The sequence below is a fragment of the Zosterops lateralis genome, assembly GCF_965231275.1.
Source record: "Zosterops lateralis genome assembly, chromosome: Z".
Classification (NCBI taxonomy): domain Eukaryota; kingdom Metazoa; phylum Chordata; class Aves; order Passeriformes; family Zosteropidae; genus Zosterops; species Zosterops lateralis.
The window spans coordinates 57,272,527-57,289,229 of record NC_139800.1 but is presented as its reverse complement, the minus strand read 5'-3'; the positions used below and the strand labels follow the sequence as shown (position 1 = coordinate 57,289,229).

Genomic DNA, 16,703 nt, shown 5'->3' with positions numbered 1-16,703 from the left:
GAGCCGATGGCAGCAGCAGCTGCACAGCGCGGCCGCCCGGCGGAGCGCGGCGCGGCTCGGCGCCCCCGGCGCGGGATGCGCGGGCGGGCGGGCGGCGGCGACGGCGGCAGCGGCTGCGGCGGCAGCTCCGGGAGCCGGAGGGACGGGGCCGGGCGGCCCGTCTGACCTGCGTGCCCCGCCGGCCGCGCCGGGCTGCCCCGAAGGATGTCCGCCCAGTCCAAGGGGACCGCATCCTCCTCCTCCTCGCCCTCCGAGGGGCCGCCGGCAGCCTCCAAAACCAAGGTGAAGGAGCAGATCAAGATCATCGTGGAGGATTTGGAATTAGTCCTGGGGGACCTCAAAGATGTGGCCAAGGAACTTAAGGAGGTGAGGATGAGGGGCAGCGCGGGCAGAGCCCCCCCCACTCCCCCCCCCGTCCGGGGAAGCGCCCACCGCCCGGGGCCGGGTCCGGCTGCCCCCGAGCTCTGCCGCCGCCCCCGGGCTCCTTTTGCCGCCTCTTCACCGCGGGTCGAGCAACTGGTGTCCAGCTGGGAAGGGGCAGCTCCCGGCCGTGCCCGGGGCGGGCTGGCGCCTCGCCCGCCGGGTGCCGTGTGCCCCGGGACCGTCCTGCTCCCGCCGCTGCCAGGCCGCTCTGCTGGGGGCTGCCCACCGCGGGGCACCCCTCGGAGTTTCAGTTTCCCCGGGGGAGCCTCTGCTGCGCGGTCCCTGGCGGGCGAGGAAGGCGTTCCGTGCGGAGCTGCCCCATTCCGGGCTGAGCCGTGCCGGCGCTGGGAGGCGGCTCGGGACCGGCCCCGCTCCGGGAGTGTAACTTTCCGGCGGCCCCGCGCTCCCGCAGCAGCGGCCCCGCTGGCGGCTCCCGGGCCGGGCGCTGGGCGCTCCCTTTGCCCGTGGCGAGCCTCCCCCGGCGCCGCTGCACCGAGCCGCTCCAGGCTCTGCGGCGGGAGCCGAGCGCCCCGCTCACCGGCCCTGCCGCCAACATTGCCTTTGCCATCTCCCTGGCGCTGGCGGTGCGTGTCGTCTCCTCCAGGTTAATCTGCAGGCGGAGTGCGGTTACCGCGGGCGTGTTCGTAAGTAGGGAAAGGCGGTAGCTCAAGGGAAAGAATTTGGCTGTCCTTTTGGAGATTTCCATGTTTTCTTGGTTCGCTACACAACTGGTCGACAGATGGTTGGATTATGCACCGGAATGCAAGTCCAGAATCTCTGTGTATTGCTCTATAATCGTATATTTGACATTTATAATAAGCTTCGGGTTTTTTTGCCATCAAATATTAATTTTCTATTTTAACATTGTCAACAAGTTTCTTCCAACAGTCTTTTGCCATCTGAGGCAGTCTGAAATTCACCCAGTGCTTTGTATGATGTTGAGGGATGTATAAACACACAGCTCACTAATCAGAGCTGTTAGGCCTTTTTTTCATCCAGAATTCCAGGTTTCTCCTTTTTTAAAAATATAATTTCTCTTTTCCTTAATGTACTGCTGTCTATGCTTTGTAATTTTTTGAGGTATTTTGAAATGGAAATAAAAAAATGTTTGCAGAGCAGCTCTTTAAATGTTTCTAAGACCAATAGCATAAACTGGCTTCTGTTGCTGCAGAAGCACATTTTCAGGACCTGGAAAGGATGTAATGTGCTCTGTCCCATGAATGTAAATCGTTCCCTACACATAATCAGTCGTAGCTTTCTTCTAGTGAGCAAATAGGATCGCTGTAAGTGGAGATTGTATATCATCATTTACTGTGGCATGTTTTATCTAAGCAAACTTGTCCGTTCTGGTTGGCTGCATCTGTAAAGAGAACTGGATTTACCTCTGCTTGATAGGGAAACTTGTAGAGAAATTGAGCTGTAACTCTGTTAAGTACTGTGTGCCTGTTGAAGGGGGCAAGAATTGCCAGTAGCATCTGTTTTAAGAAAATAAAGGTATTTTTATAAAAGGGATATTTAAATCTTCTTTGGGACTACATATGAAGTTTTTAGAAATGCTTTTCACCAAATATGCCTTACGAAGATGGTAGCTCTGATACTCCAACAAATACGAGTTGCATACACATGCATCTGCTTGATTGCAATATTATCATTATGTGTTAAATACACTTTGTGTGACAGTTATTTTGGAAAGTCTGCGAAAGTTTGTCATCTGATTGCCTTTAGTTTGTCTGCCTTTATAAGATGTGCTAAATCTGCACAAAAACTCTTGACATAACTGCAGTGAATACTTTTTATGTAAAAGGGAGTTAATTGGTGATATTATAAGCTAATATCTAGTCTCTTTCACAAGTTGTTTGTAGGTGTTAGGAAGCATTGACAGGCTCTTTGTTAAAGCTTACAGGAAGTTAATCTATCGTGAGTTTTGGTGTATTACACATAGAAATATAACTGTGCTTCATTTAGGTTCCCTACTGTAGGACCAGTCATAATGATGAAATAGCGGATATAAGTTCACACTTTCCACTTCACTGCAAATTCTGTATTTCTGGAAATGTTGTTGCTGCCTTTTATTTTTCCCCCAGGGTGTTTGCTACAACCCAGCTGTTGTGCTACAACCTTTTCTGCTGTTTCTTTTTTTTAAAATGAGTAATATAGTATACTGGAAAGAGCATTTAATTTTCTTTAAATTCCTATTTTAAAAGTTTTCAATACTCATACAGTGGTAGGGCATGAAGGTTTTTTCGCCCCTTTTTGTGTAGTTCTAGTAATATTTAGTTGTGCTATAGAAGATAAAATGTTACTGTATTTTTTTGTGATTTACATAATTTTTAAACCACTTTTTTTTATGCCTATGTATTTATTACCCTTAAAAATAAACTATGATTATTCTTAATGGAGCACTTAAGTTATTGTGATTGACTTTATGACTGTCTGTCAGTCTTCTTTTTTAAGATTTCATAGTCAAAGTACTGTCAAAGTGAAATGCCATTTTGTTGCTTCAAAATGAACTGTTGCTCTCTAGCAGTAAGTTGCAGGGCTGTACAGTACTTGTATGTTTCACTAAATTTGGCTTATGTTTTAGTTCCATTAATGCATTTGCCTCTGCCCTTTGTTCTGAACCTTTTTCTGATTGGTTCTTTAACATTTTTTAATGTTTTTGATAAGGGGAAATTGTGGAGTGGGTAAAGGGTGGCATATTAAACCCAGATGGGCAAACCGTGAAGTTACAAATATTCTCTGGAAGCAGGTGACCAAATCATGCAGAATAGAACAAATACATTTTTAAGTTACTGTGTCTCAGAAGTGCAACATCTCTTCCTTCCCTCTTTCTCTCCCCCTTATTTATTGTTCTGGTCTGCTTAGGCTAAGGTAATCACGGAAAATTAAGGATGGAGAAGGGGTTGACATGGAAGGATAGAGCGTTGCTGAGTTCAGAGTCTGAGCTGGTGTGTGGCTGTTCTTCCCTAGGGTGCAGTTAATTTGAGAGAGGCTTTTACCCTTTTGTCTCCTTGTGTGGGTGTGTAGCAACAATAGGATGTGTTTTTGCATTGAAAAATAGATTTGAAATGGTTTAAGTTGCTGTTACTTGATGAATATTAAAAAAAAAAAAAAAAAAAATCAAAGGGGTACCAGAGGATTGAGTAACATTTTCTATTCCTTTAGTCCAGACTGTTTCAGAATTAAGTTGGTGGGGCCTTAAACTTCATTCCTCCTCCAGAGGATTGAATAAAAGACCTTTTAAGTCACTAGTGTTTGTCTAGAAAAATGGTTATTATCAAGTTGTGTTTTGGAACTGATAATTATCTGTCTGGTACCTAAGTAATGTAATATCAGAAATCAAAAGATGTCTGCTAATTAAACTATTGTAAAATGCATGATGTAACCCTCTGATTACTTCAGAAGAGATTGTAGGGGATATACACGTACACCTGCGGGCAGCAGGGCACAGAGATTTATATAACCGTAATAATGATAATATAATTTTAAAGCCTTCCTTGCTTTCACATTTTATGATAAAGTTACACATTTTTATAGTGTTGTACTTGTTTTAATTAAAGAAATACATAACTAAATAATTTGATGAATACTTTTTTGTAATAATCATAAAAGTTCATCTTGCAGAACAAATTCCTGGAAGTTTTGTGTGAGACATTTGCATAGCTTTTAATTGGCTAAATATGCTCCAACCTTTTATTGAAAGGAAGCAGCTGTGTAGCTATTGCCAGTGTTTGGAATACTCCAAAATGGAGGTGCAGGAGCAACAGAAGCCCTCATAGGCATTGCACATACATCAATGAATTTCCAGTCATTTGAAATTACCTTCTCTGCTTTAAATCCTTTGAAAATGTGGTGCTGACAGAATGAGTACATAATCTTCTGTCATCTAACGGATGTGTTTGTTTTCTGTAAAGATATCATCTATATAATTTGGGCATTACTTAATAAATCCTTTCTAAGTGATGATGAGACTAGCAGATACCAACCCCCTCCCCCAAAACACCATGACAAAGTTCATTATAGGATAAATGACCTGATTCTATAAGCAGGCTTCTCAACACTCTCTTAAGTGAAGGGTGGTCATGTCTTCTGTGGTTTTAATTTCTGGATCAGGACTGCAGAAGTGTATTACAATTTCAGCCACCAGTTTTTTTCATTTTATTTCTGGTTTTGTGTTCTGGTGACTGTCCAGATGGCAGAAGGTATTTCAAGCTCTTGCCTGTTAAACTAAGAGGTATCAAGTCCACTAAGAGGACAGGAGCAGCAATAGTCAATGATGTATTAGTATCTTGGATGTTCAGGCAGTGCAAGCACCAGTACAAAAAAATGTTTTGGGTTCATATTGTTGCATGAAGATGAGGCAAGGAGTTGTTTACAGCATAGTTATAGGAAATACTGTATAGAAATCTAAGGACTGGTAGAAAAATAGCAAAACATTTTAATCCATCTGTCTTCTACTGATTCTTGCCTCTTTGGATTCTGTTTGGATGTCAAGGACCTCCACTCTTTTTTGCTAGGTAGTGGCAGTTAAAGGAAGAACTTGTTGTGCCTATGCATTTCTATCATTAGAAATCCAATTAAATGCACATGTCCTACTTACACCTGGATGTGGGATGCAGGCCCTCTTAGCAGTGTTCCTTCTGGACTCTTCTTCGGTGCATACACTGTCAGCGTATGCAGACCCTGGTCAGTAAGGTGTGTGAGGGACTGAAGCTTTTTTGTAATTTTTTTGCTGTGGCTGGGATTGGGATCCAGTTCAGGTACCAGGATCAAGGTGTTGCATTAGTAAAAACAACTGCCATTCCAAAACTTGCTAATCTCTCCAGCAGATTTTTTTTTTCCTTTGCTTTATTATTGCACTTATTCCTTTGTGCCAGATACAATCATGTACTGTACCTAGGTGTTTGACTGCAGAGGGTGATTCATTATGTAAGAGTAGCACTGCACAGCAACTTTATTGTGATCTGCCCAGGGGTCCAAAGAGGGCCATAAATAGTCATTGCAGATAACTGTATTGTATTTTTTTCTTTCCATTTATTTCTTGTGGTCTGTGAAGCATTTATACTGTTAGAGACAATAAAACCTGCAATGAACTAAGATAAAACGCTTATGCTCATAGTGTCAATTAAACTAATGGAGCTAAAAGGTAACTGTGAACCTTAAAAAACCCCCATGTGTTAAGGTGGTCAGAAACATTTATATGCTGATACATGACAGGGTGAGGTTGCTCCGCATCTGATTTGTAAGCATATTTACCAAGAGTTAGTAATTGTATTGTGTAACCCCATGAAAAGAATAACTAGTGTACCTATAGAGAATTGTTTATTGATATCAACATACTTGGCAGAGGGAAGCACACTGCTAATTTGTGCTACCTGTTTTGTTTTTAAACTGATGTCAGCTACGTCATTCCTTATATGTAATACTGAGCTCCTGTTAGTATTGTGCAATCAGGAGCTAAATAGGGCATATATAAATTCAGTTTTCAAATAAAAACAGTACCACAGTGGAAATATGTATCTTTTTGTAAAATTTGAATTTTACTGCTGACTGTGATACAGAAAACAGAAATAATGAGGCACAACTTCAGTCTGCTGCAGTCTGTTTTTTTTTCATTGACTTTGGAAGGAACTAAACTAAGTTTGACTGATGGAAATTAGTTTTGGGTTGCATAATTTTTATTTAAATTTCAAAATTTAGATAATTTAGTTGCTGTTACACGTGTGTATGAGTCCATTATGCAACACCAATGACTTGGTTGAACAGCATCATTGGAGCTTTGAGGATTTTTGACAGTTTCTTCTGGCAGTTATACAATGTTTCTGTTTGCATTACTCACCTTGGACGAAGTTCTGGAATACCTTGCCTACTTCCAGTCAAAAACTTCCAGCCAAATTACTGCATATGTTGTACACACGTGTTGTGCACAACTAATTAGTACTGCTCTCGGGAGAGCTGTGGGAGAGATACGGATGTCCCTGAGTTGAGGGTGCTTTCCCCCAGTGCCTGTTTCACAATACCTTTGTGAATGGGCATCACTATTCTCTTCCAGTTTTCATTTCTTCTAGTGTTGCAAAATAATGATGGCTTATAGTCTTCTCTTAATGCTATACTTGCTCTTTGAAAGGCTGTTGAAAAAAAGTAAGCATTCGGTAACCTCACAGGGTAGCTTATGTATATCTTGTGAAGGTTCCTCCTTTCCATTTTTCCTGCCTCAGCAGAGGTTGCTGCTGTGAGGCAGAGAGAGTATAAAGGGGTCTGTTTTGCAAATGGACTGCTTTCTTTCCCACACAGCCTGTGTCTGACAGCCGTGCAGGTTACCACTAACCTAGTTACCTGTATGTGGACAGGGCTTTATTTTTCTTTATTAGTAGTTGGGCTTTTTGTTTGTTTGTTTGTTTTTAATAGAAGCAGCAAATAGCAGTTAATGTACATTGTTTTCTTGATAAGTAACTTGCTACTTCTTCTTCATGTATGTATGTGTGATAAAGGACTACAGCCTATAGGTACCTCCTACTTACAGCTCTTGTCTATCTCTGAAATTGACTGGTCATTCTTGCTGCAGTGACCTGCAGTGCTTCAAAATGCCATTTATTACTGTACCCGGGAGGGGAACAAAAGCAGACCCTGTGGAAGGGCTGAGAAAATCCTCCAGCAGGTCTCTCACTGCAGCTTCCCTCTGTCAGGTTGTGTGCGTTGAATGAGTGGCGTAACAGGGCTTGGTGGCCGAGCTGCTGGCGTTCCAGTTTAGTTTGGAATTGTTGCAATGCAGCTGATGGGAGCCAGTGAGGAACAATTGCCTCTGAACAGGAGCAGTACCATCAGTCGTTGATTCTGCAAAAACTAGTGTGTTCATATGTCTTTAAAAGTTAACAAACCTGTCCATTGTTTCATGCAGCGTGTGTCACATTGCATTATGAAGACTGAGAGCACTGATGTTGAATAATTTCCAGATTTCATTGAAGATTATTTCTCAGTAATGTGAAAAAAATCTTGTAATTTTAAAACACTTTTCATTTTTCCCCTTTCCTTGTTTCTCATAAATCCACAGTCATTATTCCAGTGTTGGACCCATGGTGGTGTTATGTTCTATTTATTATGGTCTAGTTCTTTGAATGAAGAGCTTCAAGGTAGAATAAGAGTAAAACATCCTTACTTGCAGTGCAATCATTTGCCTTCTAAGAAAGAAGATAAAACTTAATACCTAGGAAAATAGTGTGAGAATTTTATTATGTATTTATTAAGTTTATTAGGTGAGACGAGCTGCAGCAGGCTCCAAGACTTCAGTGGGATACCAAAAACTTGGTTTGAGCTTTTCATTCAGCTGCAAAATATGAGTATTTAAAATATTCAAAATTTTGCTATCTACTAACATTTCATAGTTTACTGGAAATGCTGTGTTAAAGCATGCAGCTTATGTGGCCTAAAAGATACAGGATCTATAAACTTAACAAAGTGAAAGCCTTAAGAAATTGTTTGAACTTGCTTCTCCATTATAATTTATTGGTTCATACCAATCAATTATAAATTATAAATTAACAGTGTCCTTTCTGTATAATGAAAATATGAAACATCAAGGTCAGTATGTTTTTTCTTTACTGCAGTGTAATGAAAAAAGTGTAATTCTTTCTTTGTATGCTTATTCATTGAGATTTTCAGCTGAATTAATGACTGAGAGTTTAGTAGTTAGTGGACAAAGAATTGGACAGATCTGTCTATTTCTTAATACAGAATTAAAGACTGGTTGATATTCAAAAGGGCCCCTAGAAATTGTCCAACTCATTCAAGAGTCAACTAGAGCAAGTTGCTTAGGATCTTGTTCTTGAATATCTTCATACTGGATGGTGACTCCACAACCTTTCTGGACTACCCATTTCAGTGTTGAATCACTCTTTTTTTGGTCTTGTGTTTAGGTTGAATTTCCTGTATTTCTAATTGTGCCTCTTGTTGTGTCTTTTACTCCTTCTAATCAAGTATGTAACATATGCTCCAGCCCTTTCCAGCCCCTTTTCTGGACTAGCTCCGGTGTGTTCCTATCTGTCTTGTCCTTGGAAGCTTGGACCTGCACACAGAATTTTGGATTTAGATTCAAAAAATCCGGTATTTATTTAGTAAAAATGCTAGGTCGCAAACATTAGCTTCCTTGAATAAACACTTTTCAGCTGAAATTTTAAAATTAGCAGAATAATATATTGTATACTTTTTCATTAAAGTTGCAGTAATAGGTGGTTGCGTACTTCTCACTGCCTGTGATCTGAAGACGGGTTTTATTAAATTTCAGACAGAATAATAACAGATTTGCAGTATAGTTCCCTATATGAATATGACAAGGGCTTGGAGCTGGTGTTTGTGAGGGCAGCCACTGGAGTCTGTATGTCACTTTAGGCAGTGATGACTGGAGGGGAGGGCTGCAGCCTCTTCTGCTTTTATAGGAATGCTACTACTCCCCTAACATCTCTACATTAAACTGTGATGTATCCTTTTCTCCACCTTCAAATGAAATTGTCCAGGCAAGCCCATTGTAATTATTCAAATTAACTTTGTGAATTTGCTCATCTCCTTAATTTTCACTTTCATTTTCACTATGCTAATCTCATAGTAATCCTTCCATTCCTCTGAGGCTCTTTGTTTTCATTTCGTAGCCCTTTCCCTCTTTTCCCCTCATAACAGTTTGAAGTGTTACTGCAACATTACTAGGAGCTGTCAGACTTCATCTGTGTTCTTAAACATTAGAGTGCTTGTCTCTCCATTCTTGAAAACTGATGCATGAAAGTCTATATCAGAGTTTCAGGATAGTCCTAAAAATTTCAGGCGATTCTGACATTTATTTTAGAACCTCAGTTGTTCTCCTCTAGCATCTTCTGTGTGCTGCTAGGAGATTGTCCTGTATAGGCCTATTGTTAGTAATTTTTTAAGTTCAGTTTCTAATCTAATGTAAATAGAAACTGAAAGCTGTTGTTTGGATTCAAGTTAACTGGTTGTTATTATAGAAGCAAAAGCCATCCATGATACATTAAGTTAACGCCATTTTCTAAAGTTTGCTTTATCTTTTCTCAAAATAATACAGAATAGAACTGTTCTCTTAAATAAACAATTTTCAGTTACCAACTAAACTGTACTTTATTCTCTACATGTCTTTACTGGTGATTGCAGGGATGCTTTGAATGAGGTAAGTTCATCATTGCAGATGGTCTCTGCTAATGCTGAGGAGTTTTATCTGTGATATCTAGGATGGTACAGTCTAGATTTAGTCTAAACTAGTCTAGTCTATCTTTACTTGGCTTTCAATGCTTGTAGGTAATTTTATGGCATGTTTTAAGGTTCAGTAACACTATGGCATTTGGCTGAAGAAATAACTTGTGTATGAACACAGTGCTGAAGTAATAACTTTCTGTTCCTTGAAATCAAAGTGTGGGTGGTAAGGTGAACCTGAAAGACTTAGAGAAAACTGTTTTTTGACAAATCTGGGATGCTTCTGCTCAAACAAAAGAAGGAGGAGGTTATGACTGTTATTTTTTCTTGTTCCCTGTAGAAAGTTGATTTGCATGTGTTTGTTTTTCAGTTGGTGATTATTTGATCTGGTCTACTAAAGAAAAAAGTCATAGAAAAAGAATGCTTGAATTGTAAGGAATTGAATAATGTACAAACACTTTACTTAACTGTTTTGTTTAGATGTCTTAAATCTTAGCAAGCAGAATGTTTGCTGATATGATACAACTTTGACTTTGATAGAGCTGTAGCATCTTGTATTATCTTGGCTGTTGTCCTTAAGCGGTGCCAGTCATTCCAGACATTTGATGTGTATGTTTGTGTGTAAAGCTGGTGTCTTAGATTCACATACCTAATTTTAGGAGGAAATAGAACTCCAGAATTTGAACTGGCAGTAATGTGTTTTAATTGCAATGATAAAATTCCCATTCTTTTATTTAAGCCTGAAATTCATTGCATATAAAAGAACTGTAGTCTAAGATTGATTAAAGCTAGACATACATAGAAATTTTATAGTTAATATCAGGTAACTTGTGGATATGCCCTTTAGAAAAAAGTCTAAAATATCTTCCAAATTTTAAAAGTTCTTAATAGTAGTTTTGAAACTTTCTCTTCAAAAATGAATCTTTTCTGAGTGTTTATTGCAAGATTTCAAGTATGAGAGATACGATCCTCATAGAAGAAAACAGACTGTATTTCAATGAATGACAGCTGTGCACTATTTCTAGGAGATGAGCACTTGGCAGGCATCATGAATATCTACTTCAAGTTTCTTACGAATTAAAAAAAAAAATAAATCAGCCCTATCAAAGTCAGAGTTTATTCAGTGTACATCATCTTTGAAACAGGAGCTACTTTATGATAATTTAAACAGAATATTAAACATACCTAGTTATTTTTCCCATAATCTTGTAGTTTTATAAATGTTTATATCTGGCTTAGAATATAAATTGTTTCTGAATTTCTATGTTCAACGGGTGTTAGTCAATCAGGGGCATAAAACTGTACTAAGATTAAAAGTTAATAAATAACCCTCTGGATTTATTCTTTCTTTTGGAAAATGTAAGTAAGCTTGATTTGATGCTTTGTATTATGGAGTCAAATGTAGCTAATAGTAATCTATTACGAAAAATGGAAAATTTCATAGATCTTGAGAATCATTTGCTAAATGTGAAATGGGCTTTTGTTTAGTTTTCACAGCTTCTGACAGTGACATCTCATGTTTTAGGACTGGTGCCGTGGTGTTGTGTGACAGCTTTTCAAATGGATTTTGTTTTTTTATCATGATCTCTCTGAAGAATGGCAAGGCCCAGAGGGAATTTGGAACATTGTTGATCTCTAATTTTCAAAAAATCAAGTTTTCATTTAATAACAGCTTGTTTTGTACAGGCAAAGTACTTCTGCCCTGTTTATCTATTATTTCTCAATTTAATGTACTAATCAAGGATGACGCATCATTTTTGTCAGTGTGCATTACCAAGATGATACGTCTTCCTTAAATGCATAATTTCTTGTACATAGTGAAACAAAGTTATCTGTTATGTAAATGCTAATACACTGCAATTAAATCTTTATCAAGAGGATTTTGTAATAATTAAATGTCTATTTTGAACAGATTAAATTTTTTCCTTGCTTTATCTACAATAACTATAGACTTTCAACACATCTGTAGAATTCTTCCTTGAAGAATGTAATATTAGACCGTAGCCTGTGTGCTAGAGGACAAAACATCAGCATTTTGCCTTCTCCTGGTGTAGTACTCTAGCAGGTGTATATGTCTTTAAGGTTTTCTTCCAGTGGAGGAGGTATTTTATGACACTTTACATGCTTCTTACTGCAGATTGCCATTTAATGAAGACAGGAGGTGTAGTACAATGTTTTTGTGGCTGGCAGCTGTTTAATATATGCCAGCAATTCTATTGGACAAACAAATAAATAATGACAAATAGATAACAATACCAAGATTGTTGAAGTTTCTTTTTGCCACTCAGCTCTGGTAGCTCTTGAATAGTTCTTCATGTATATTGGTACATCAGTAAAAAAAATATATTTTTTAATTTCTTTGGTAGAGTCTTTCCATTTGATGAAACAGAGCTTTTCTAGATCTATTTTGGTTGAGTTGTTCTTCACAGAAATGTGTACAATACTGAGCTCTAATCAGAACTTTGCTGGAACTGTATTTTGCTACCTTCTGAAGTTTCATTTCTGTTTGGTGAGAAATTGCCTGTTGGCAGCCATTCCTTTATGGCCCCTCTGCAAAGAACTCTATGAATTACTTGACTTCCAGTCTGTAGCAAAAAGATACTTAGTTTCTCCTCATGATTATGGTAATGCACAAGGGGAATTTTATCCCACTTCTGAGAGATTTACTTCATGCCACGTGTATTGTCTGTTAGCTCTCCCTCATCAGTAAATTTACTGAGTGCATTTGCAACTTCTGTGACAGAGTAATTAATAAAAATAGTGTATGACATGAGCCAAAGTCTGTTTAAGGAGTTCCATTACTGTTTCTTCATGACCTAAGTCTACTGCTTGTTGCATATCTAGAAAACAAGTTAACTATAAAGTAATCAGCAATCCACCTGGGCTTCTCTTTTCAGGTAGTATGTAGAACATTTTGCTGCTATAAAATATGAAGAATATGCGTTTTTATGCATTGAAGATGAGAGAAGACAAAATTAATGGGAAGATGTTCTCTAAAGGCATAGCAAAGATGCTGTTTTTCAGCATCTCCTTCTGCCTAGACTTTAGTAAAGCCTTTGACACCATCACCCACAGCATTTGCCTGAAGAAACTGACTTCTCCAGGAGTGTGTTGGGTGTACTGATTGATGGGTAAAAATCTGGCTGGCTGGCTGGGCCCAGAGAGTGGTGGTGAATGGAGTTACTGGTGGCCAGGCACTGGTGGAGTTCCCCAGGGCTCAGTGATGGGGCCGGTCCTGCTTAATGGCTTCTGTCAACATCTGTATTCTTAAAATGTAAGACCTCTTCATGTTTAGGGTTTACAATTATTTATTTATTTCCATCTAAGTGTGTTAACCTACTGCTATTATAGGCCAAGGTTTCTATGATTACTCTTTACAGGGTCTGAAATGGTCTATGTTTGTATAATCTTTTATTGAAGCAGGATTTGTCTGCTTTCACCCTCAGGACTACTTGTGTGACCATTAGCAGTGGTAATGTTCCAGGTGTTAATGGACATATTTGGAGTTGGGAAGTGCCAGTACCAGTGAAGGTGTACTTTACTGAACAATGAAGTAGATTCTGTGGACTGGGTTCAAAGTTTCCAAGGATTTTTATGAAACAATGATTGCAATACTGTAGTGTTATTAAATTACTGTTCCAGCAATATGTGTTAGAGAAGTTGAGCCTGCAAGGAGATGAGTTGAAAAAGGCAAGAAAAATGTGAAGGAAACTGATGTTGGTCTTCAGAATCTGAGCAATGTCTGTATGGTCTGGCAGGGAAAGCTGAAACGTCAGGACTACAACCTCAGAAGGATTTTCACTAAAGTTTGTCCTTGCTATTTGTTATCTTTGCTATTCTTAATTGTTTTCCCCCACTTGCTGTAGAAACTTTATCTTCATAACCATGGATTACCACTCTTACTTTAATGAAGTAATGTACCCACTTCTTTTCCTCATTGGTAGTTGTCTACTATTATTTACAGACTTACGTTTCTATTTCTTTTGGGATTCTTTTGTCAATATTTTGTTGTTTGGATATTCAAACATCCAATTCTTGCATATTACATCATTAGGAAAGCATATATTGTGGTTCTGAATTTTTCTCTGACTGTTTTTTCAGACCATGATTTTTTTTTCAAAATATGTATTTCAAAATGCCTTTTTCTTGTCTCCCTCTCTTTTCTCCCTCCATCTTAGAGTAAACAAAGGCTACTTACAAGACTTAAATTCTGTCCTTGTTCTAAGATAAAGTAATGGTTTTAATTAACTCACTTTAGGTGCCCCTGCCTGTTTTTCTTTGTGCCAACACCTTAATACTCTCATCAGGGCAATGAACTTTCACAAGGTTTCCTGTCTTCCTAGAGGGTTAGGTTTCATCTGGTGTGAAACCATGACCAGTGAGTAACACCCTGTTGGGACTAGACTCCTGTCTAATAATATTTCCCTTTTCCGCTCTCTCCGGTCTTCTGGCTTTATTTCAGGGTCTGGGAATTGTTATATTGGCATACCCTGTTAAAAGTAAGAGTAATAGTAGTTGAATACAGCAATTTAAATGGTGTTCTTCTATGAGGGAGTGACATTAAGAATTTGTTCTTTGCATGTTGGTACAAATCTACTCTATCTGTGAAGTAAAACAGTGTCAGAAGGACCAATTTGTTACAGCACGCTGTATGTTCATGTCAAAGGAGTGCTGTCCAGAATGACTGGGTGCATTTACAAATGCGTAAAATGCCATTCTGAAAAGTTTACTTGATTTTGTTTAATTATTTCTGCTTTGAAGACAAACGTAGTAGAAAGTGTAACACATCACTAGCTGCCACATACTTCTCAGTATAAAATAATCACCTTCAGTTATTTTGTTAAGTTCAGATAGTTGAGACGGAATTTTTCAATACTGAGTTCTGCATCATGCTGTTATTATTTTTTTTTAAACCCCTTTCTTTTAGAGTGAGTAGCTGATGTACTTCAGAGCAATAAGCCTGGGAAAATGTCATGGTTTTTTGATCATGCTTGTCATCTTCATGCTTGAAAGCTTTCCTGCACCCCCAGCCCCCTGCTGCTTCCTTTCTGTACTCTAGCAAAGAAGTCTAGCCTTTGCTAGAGTATAGTTTTTTGATCACAGAAGCCTGTCTGACATGACCAGGGGATGTAAATGTTCCCTCTGAGCTGCTGTAACGAGATTCTTTTTTTTCCCCTCCTCTCCTGAGTGAGCCATGCTACTAATGCTAAGCTAACTTGGTGGAGAGATGCATACCTCCAGTGAAAGGAGAAAGTTGAGGATAAACTGAGGTTAAGATGTTGTGATGCACCTTAATTGCATGTACAGTGTACCTTTGCATAAGGAAAGGTTGTCATAGAGGAGTGGAAAAAGGATTGTTAATGAGATACCAGTACGGTAGTAAAGTTGTGACCAGAGGTATGGATGTTAGCTCTGGGAAGAAGAGAAGTCTGACTGGAAGTTTGAGAGTTTTGATGCGGGGGTCGGCTTCTCCGAGACTCCGGCCAGCCCTGCCGCCTCCCACAAACCCGGGGATCTTGCTGCCAGAGGGCGACCAACTCCTTGCAGTGGTTCGGCTTTTCCAATGGGTGCAGCTCCAGCCAGCCCTGCCGCCACTACAACCAGGGGGCCACTTTGCCAGAGGCGTGGGCAAACCCGACCACGGTGCGGATAGTGCGCAGAATAGAAAGGCGGGACTCTCAGGATGTGCAACCAAGGGGTGTGTGTTCCCCGAGGCAGCGCTCCGAGGAGAGACGCTGACCTCGGAATGCCACGGCTCTTTATTGAGTGGGTTACAGGGGTGGGATTGCGTGGGACCAATCACAACCTTTTGCCAACGTATAATGAGGGAATGCACAACTTTTGAACCAATAATAAGTAACTTGGGGAGGAGGAATACATGATGAGGGGGTGGGGAAGTTATATAACTTAAAGATTGACACTTAACAGAAAAGTGGTAAACAACTATTATGGGATAGGGTTACCAGGACAACCAAGGTTTTGGCGGGAAAGTCTGGGGGAAGGAGAGAAGGGGAGAAGGAGAGGGAAGGAGAGGCCATCTTAAACAATAGTAATAATTACAAAATTATAAAACACAAATTATAAAACCAAACTGGAGCAGTGAAAACCCAACTGGAATTGAATTTAAGCACCACCACAACTCCTAACCCTGTGGGCGCGAAGGTGAAAGAAGGACGGGACTCTCGGGGTAGCTTAACCAAGGGGATGCGGATCCACCAAGGCGGCGTCCCAGAGAGACACCAATCCTTGGCTGCACCGGCTTTTTATTTGCAAGGGGTGGGTTATACAAATGGATGGTCTCTCTGCAACAAACCAATTAGGAAACATCGAACCATGGGGTGATCTCAACTTGGTCCAATAACAAGTGACTGGGAGGAGGAATACACAGTTAGGTGGGAGGGGAAGTTACATAACTGAGGTAATTGACAGATAACCGAAAAGGTGTAAACAACTATTATGGGATAGGGAAAACCATGACAACCGGGAAAGGCGGGAAACTGTAAGGGAAGGGAAGCCATTTTGAACAACTGTAAAAATACAGAAATATAACAAAGAACTTGGAATAAACGGTCCAACATTCATCAAGACACCTCCACATTTTGAGCAGAATCCAAAGTCCCTTTTGTTCAGAGTGCTGAGTTCAAAGTCCCTGTATCCTGGATTTTCTCGCACCTTGATCTCTAAGTGGTTGAAACCCTCTAGTAAAAGGTGCCTCAGTCTTTCAGATCCCTCATACCATGAGTGTCAGTTCTCTGGTTTCATTGTGTACCAGTGGTCTTGTAATCATCCATACAGCACAACTATCAGCATCTTACCAAATGATGGAGTTGGTCTTTTCCTCTATTTTGGTTTGCAGTTTAACCTAGGAGATGCAACATAAACTTAGGTTATGTATTCTTAAAATGGTTTCTTAATTAGTTTTGATGGAGTTTTCAGTTGCATTCTGATAGCTGTTTTATGTAAGACTGCCTTACTCAGTGTATTTTGTGATGATTCATGCTTAGTAATTAGCTGTGTGATACTATGCCACTATAATTATTTGGTGTGATAGCCCTGCCTTAAACATAGCATGACATTCAGGACTTTTC

The 16,703-nt window shown here is 39.8% G+C and overlaps 1 protein-coding gene across 1 annotated transcript in view; it reads left to right on the top strand.

Annotated features, from left to right (window-relative positions):
- Positions 1-204: 204 nt before the first annotated feature.
- PRR16 (proline rich 16) overlaps positions 205-16,703 on the top strand; it is a gene marked incomplete at its 5' end in the record, with an annotated part of 94,890 nt that continues 78,391 nt past the window's right edge. Inside the window, one exon of the mRNA XM_083884065.1 lies at positions 205-366. Within this exon, the coding sequence (XP_083740191.1) occupies positions 205-366 (162 nt within the window). The remainder of the gene's footprint in view (positions 367-16,703) is intronic.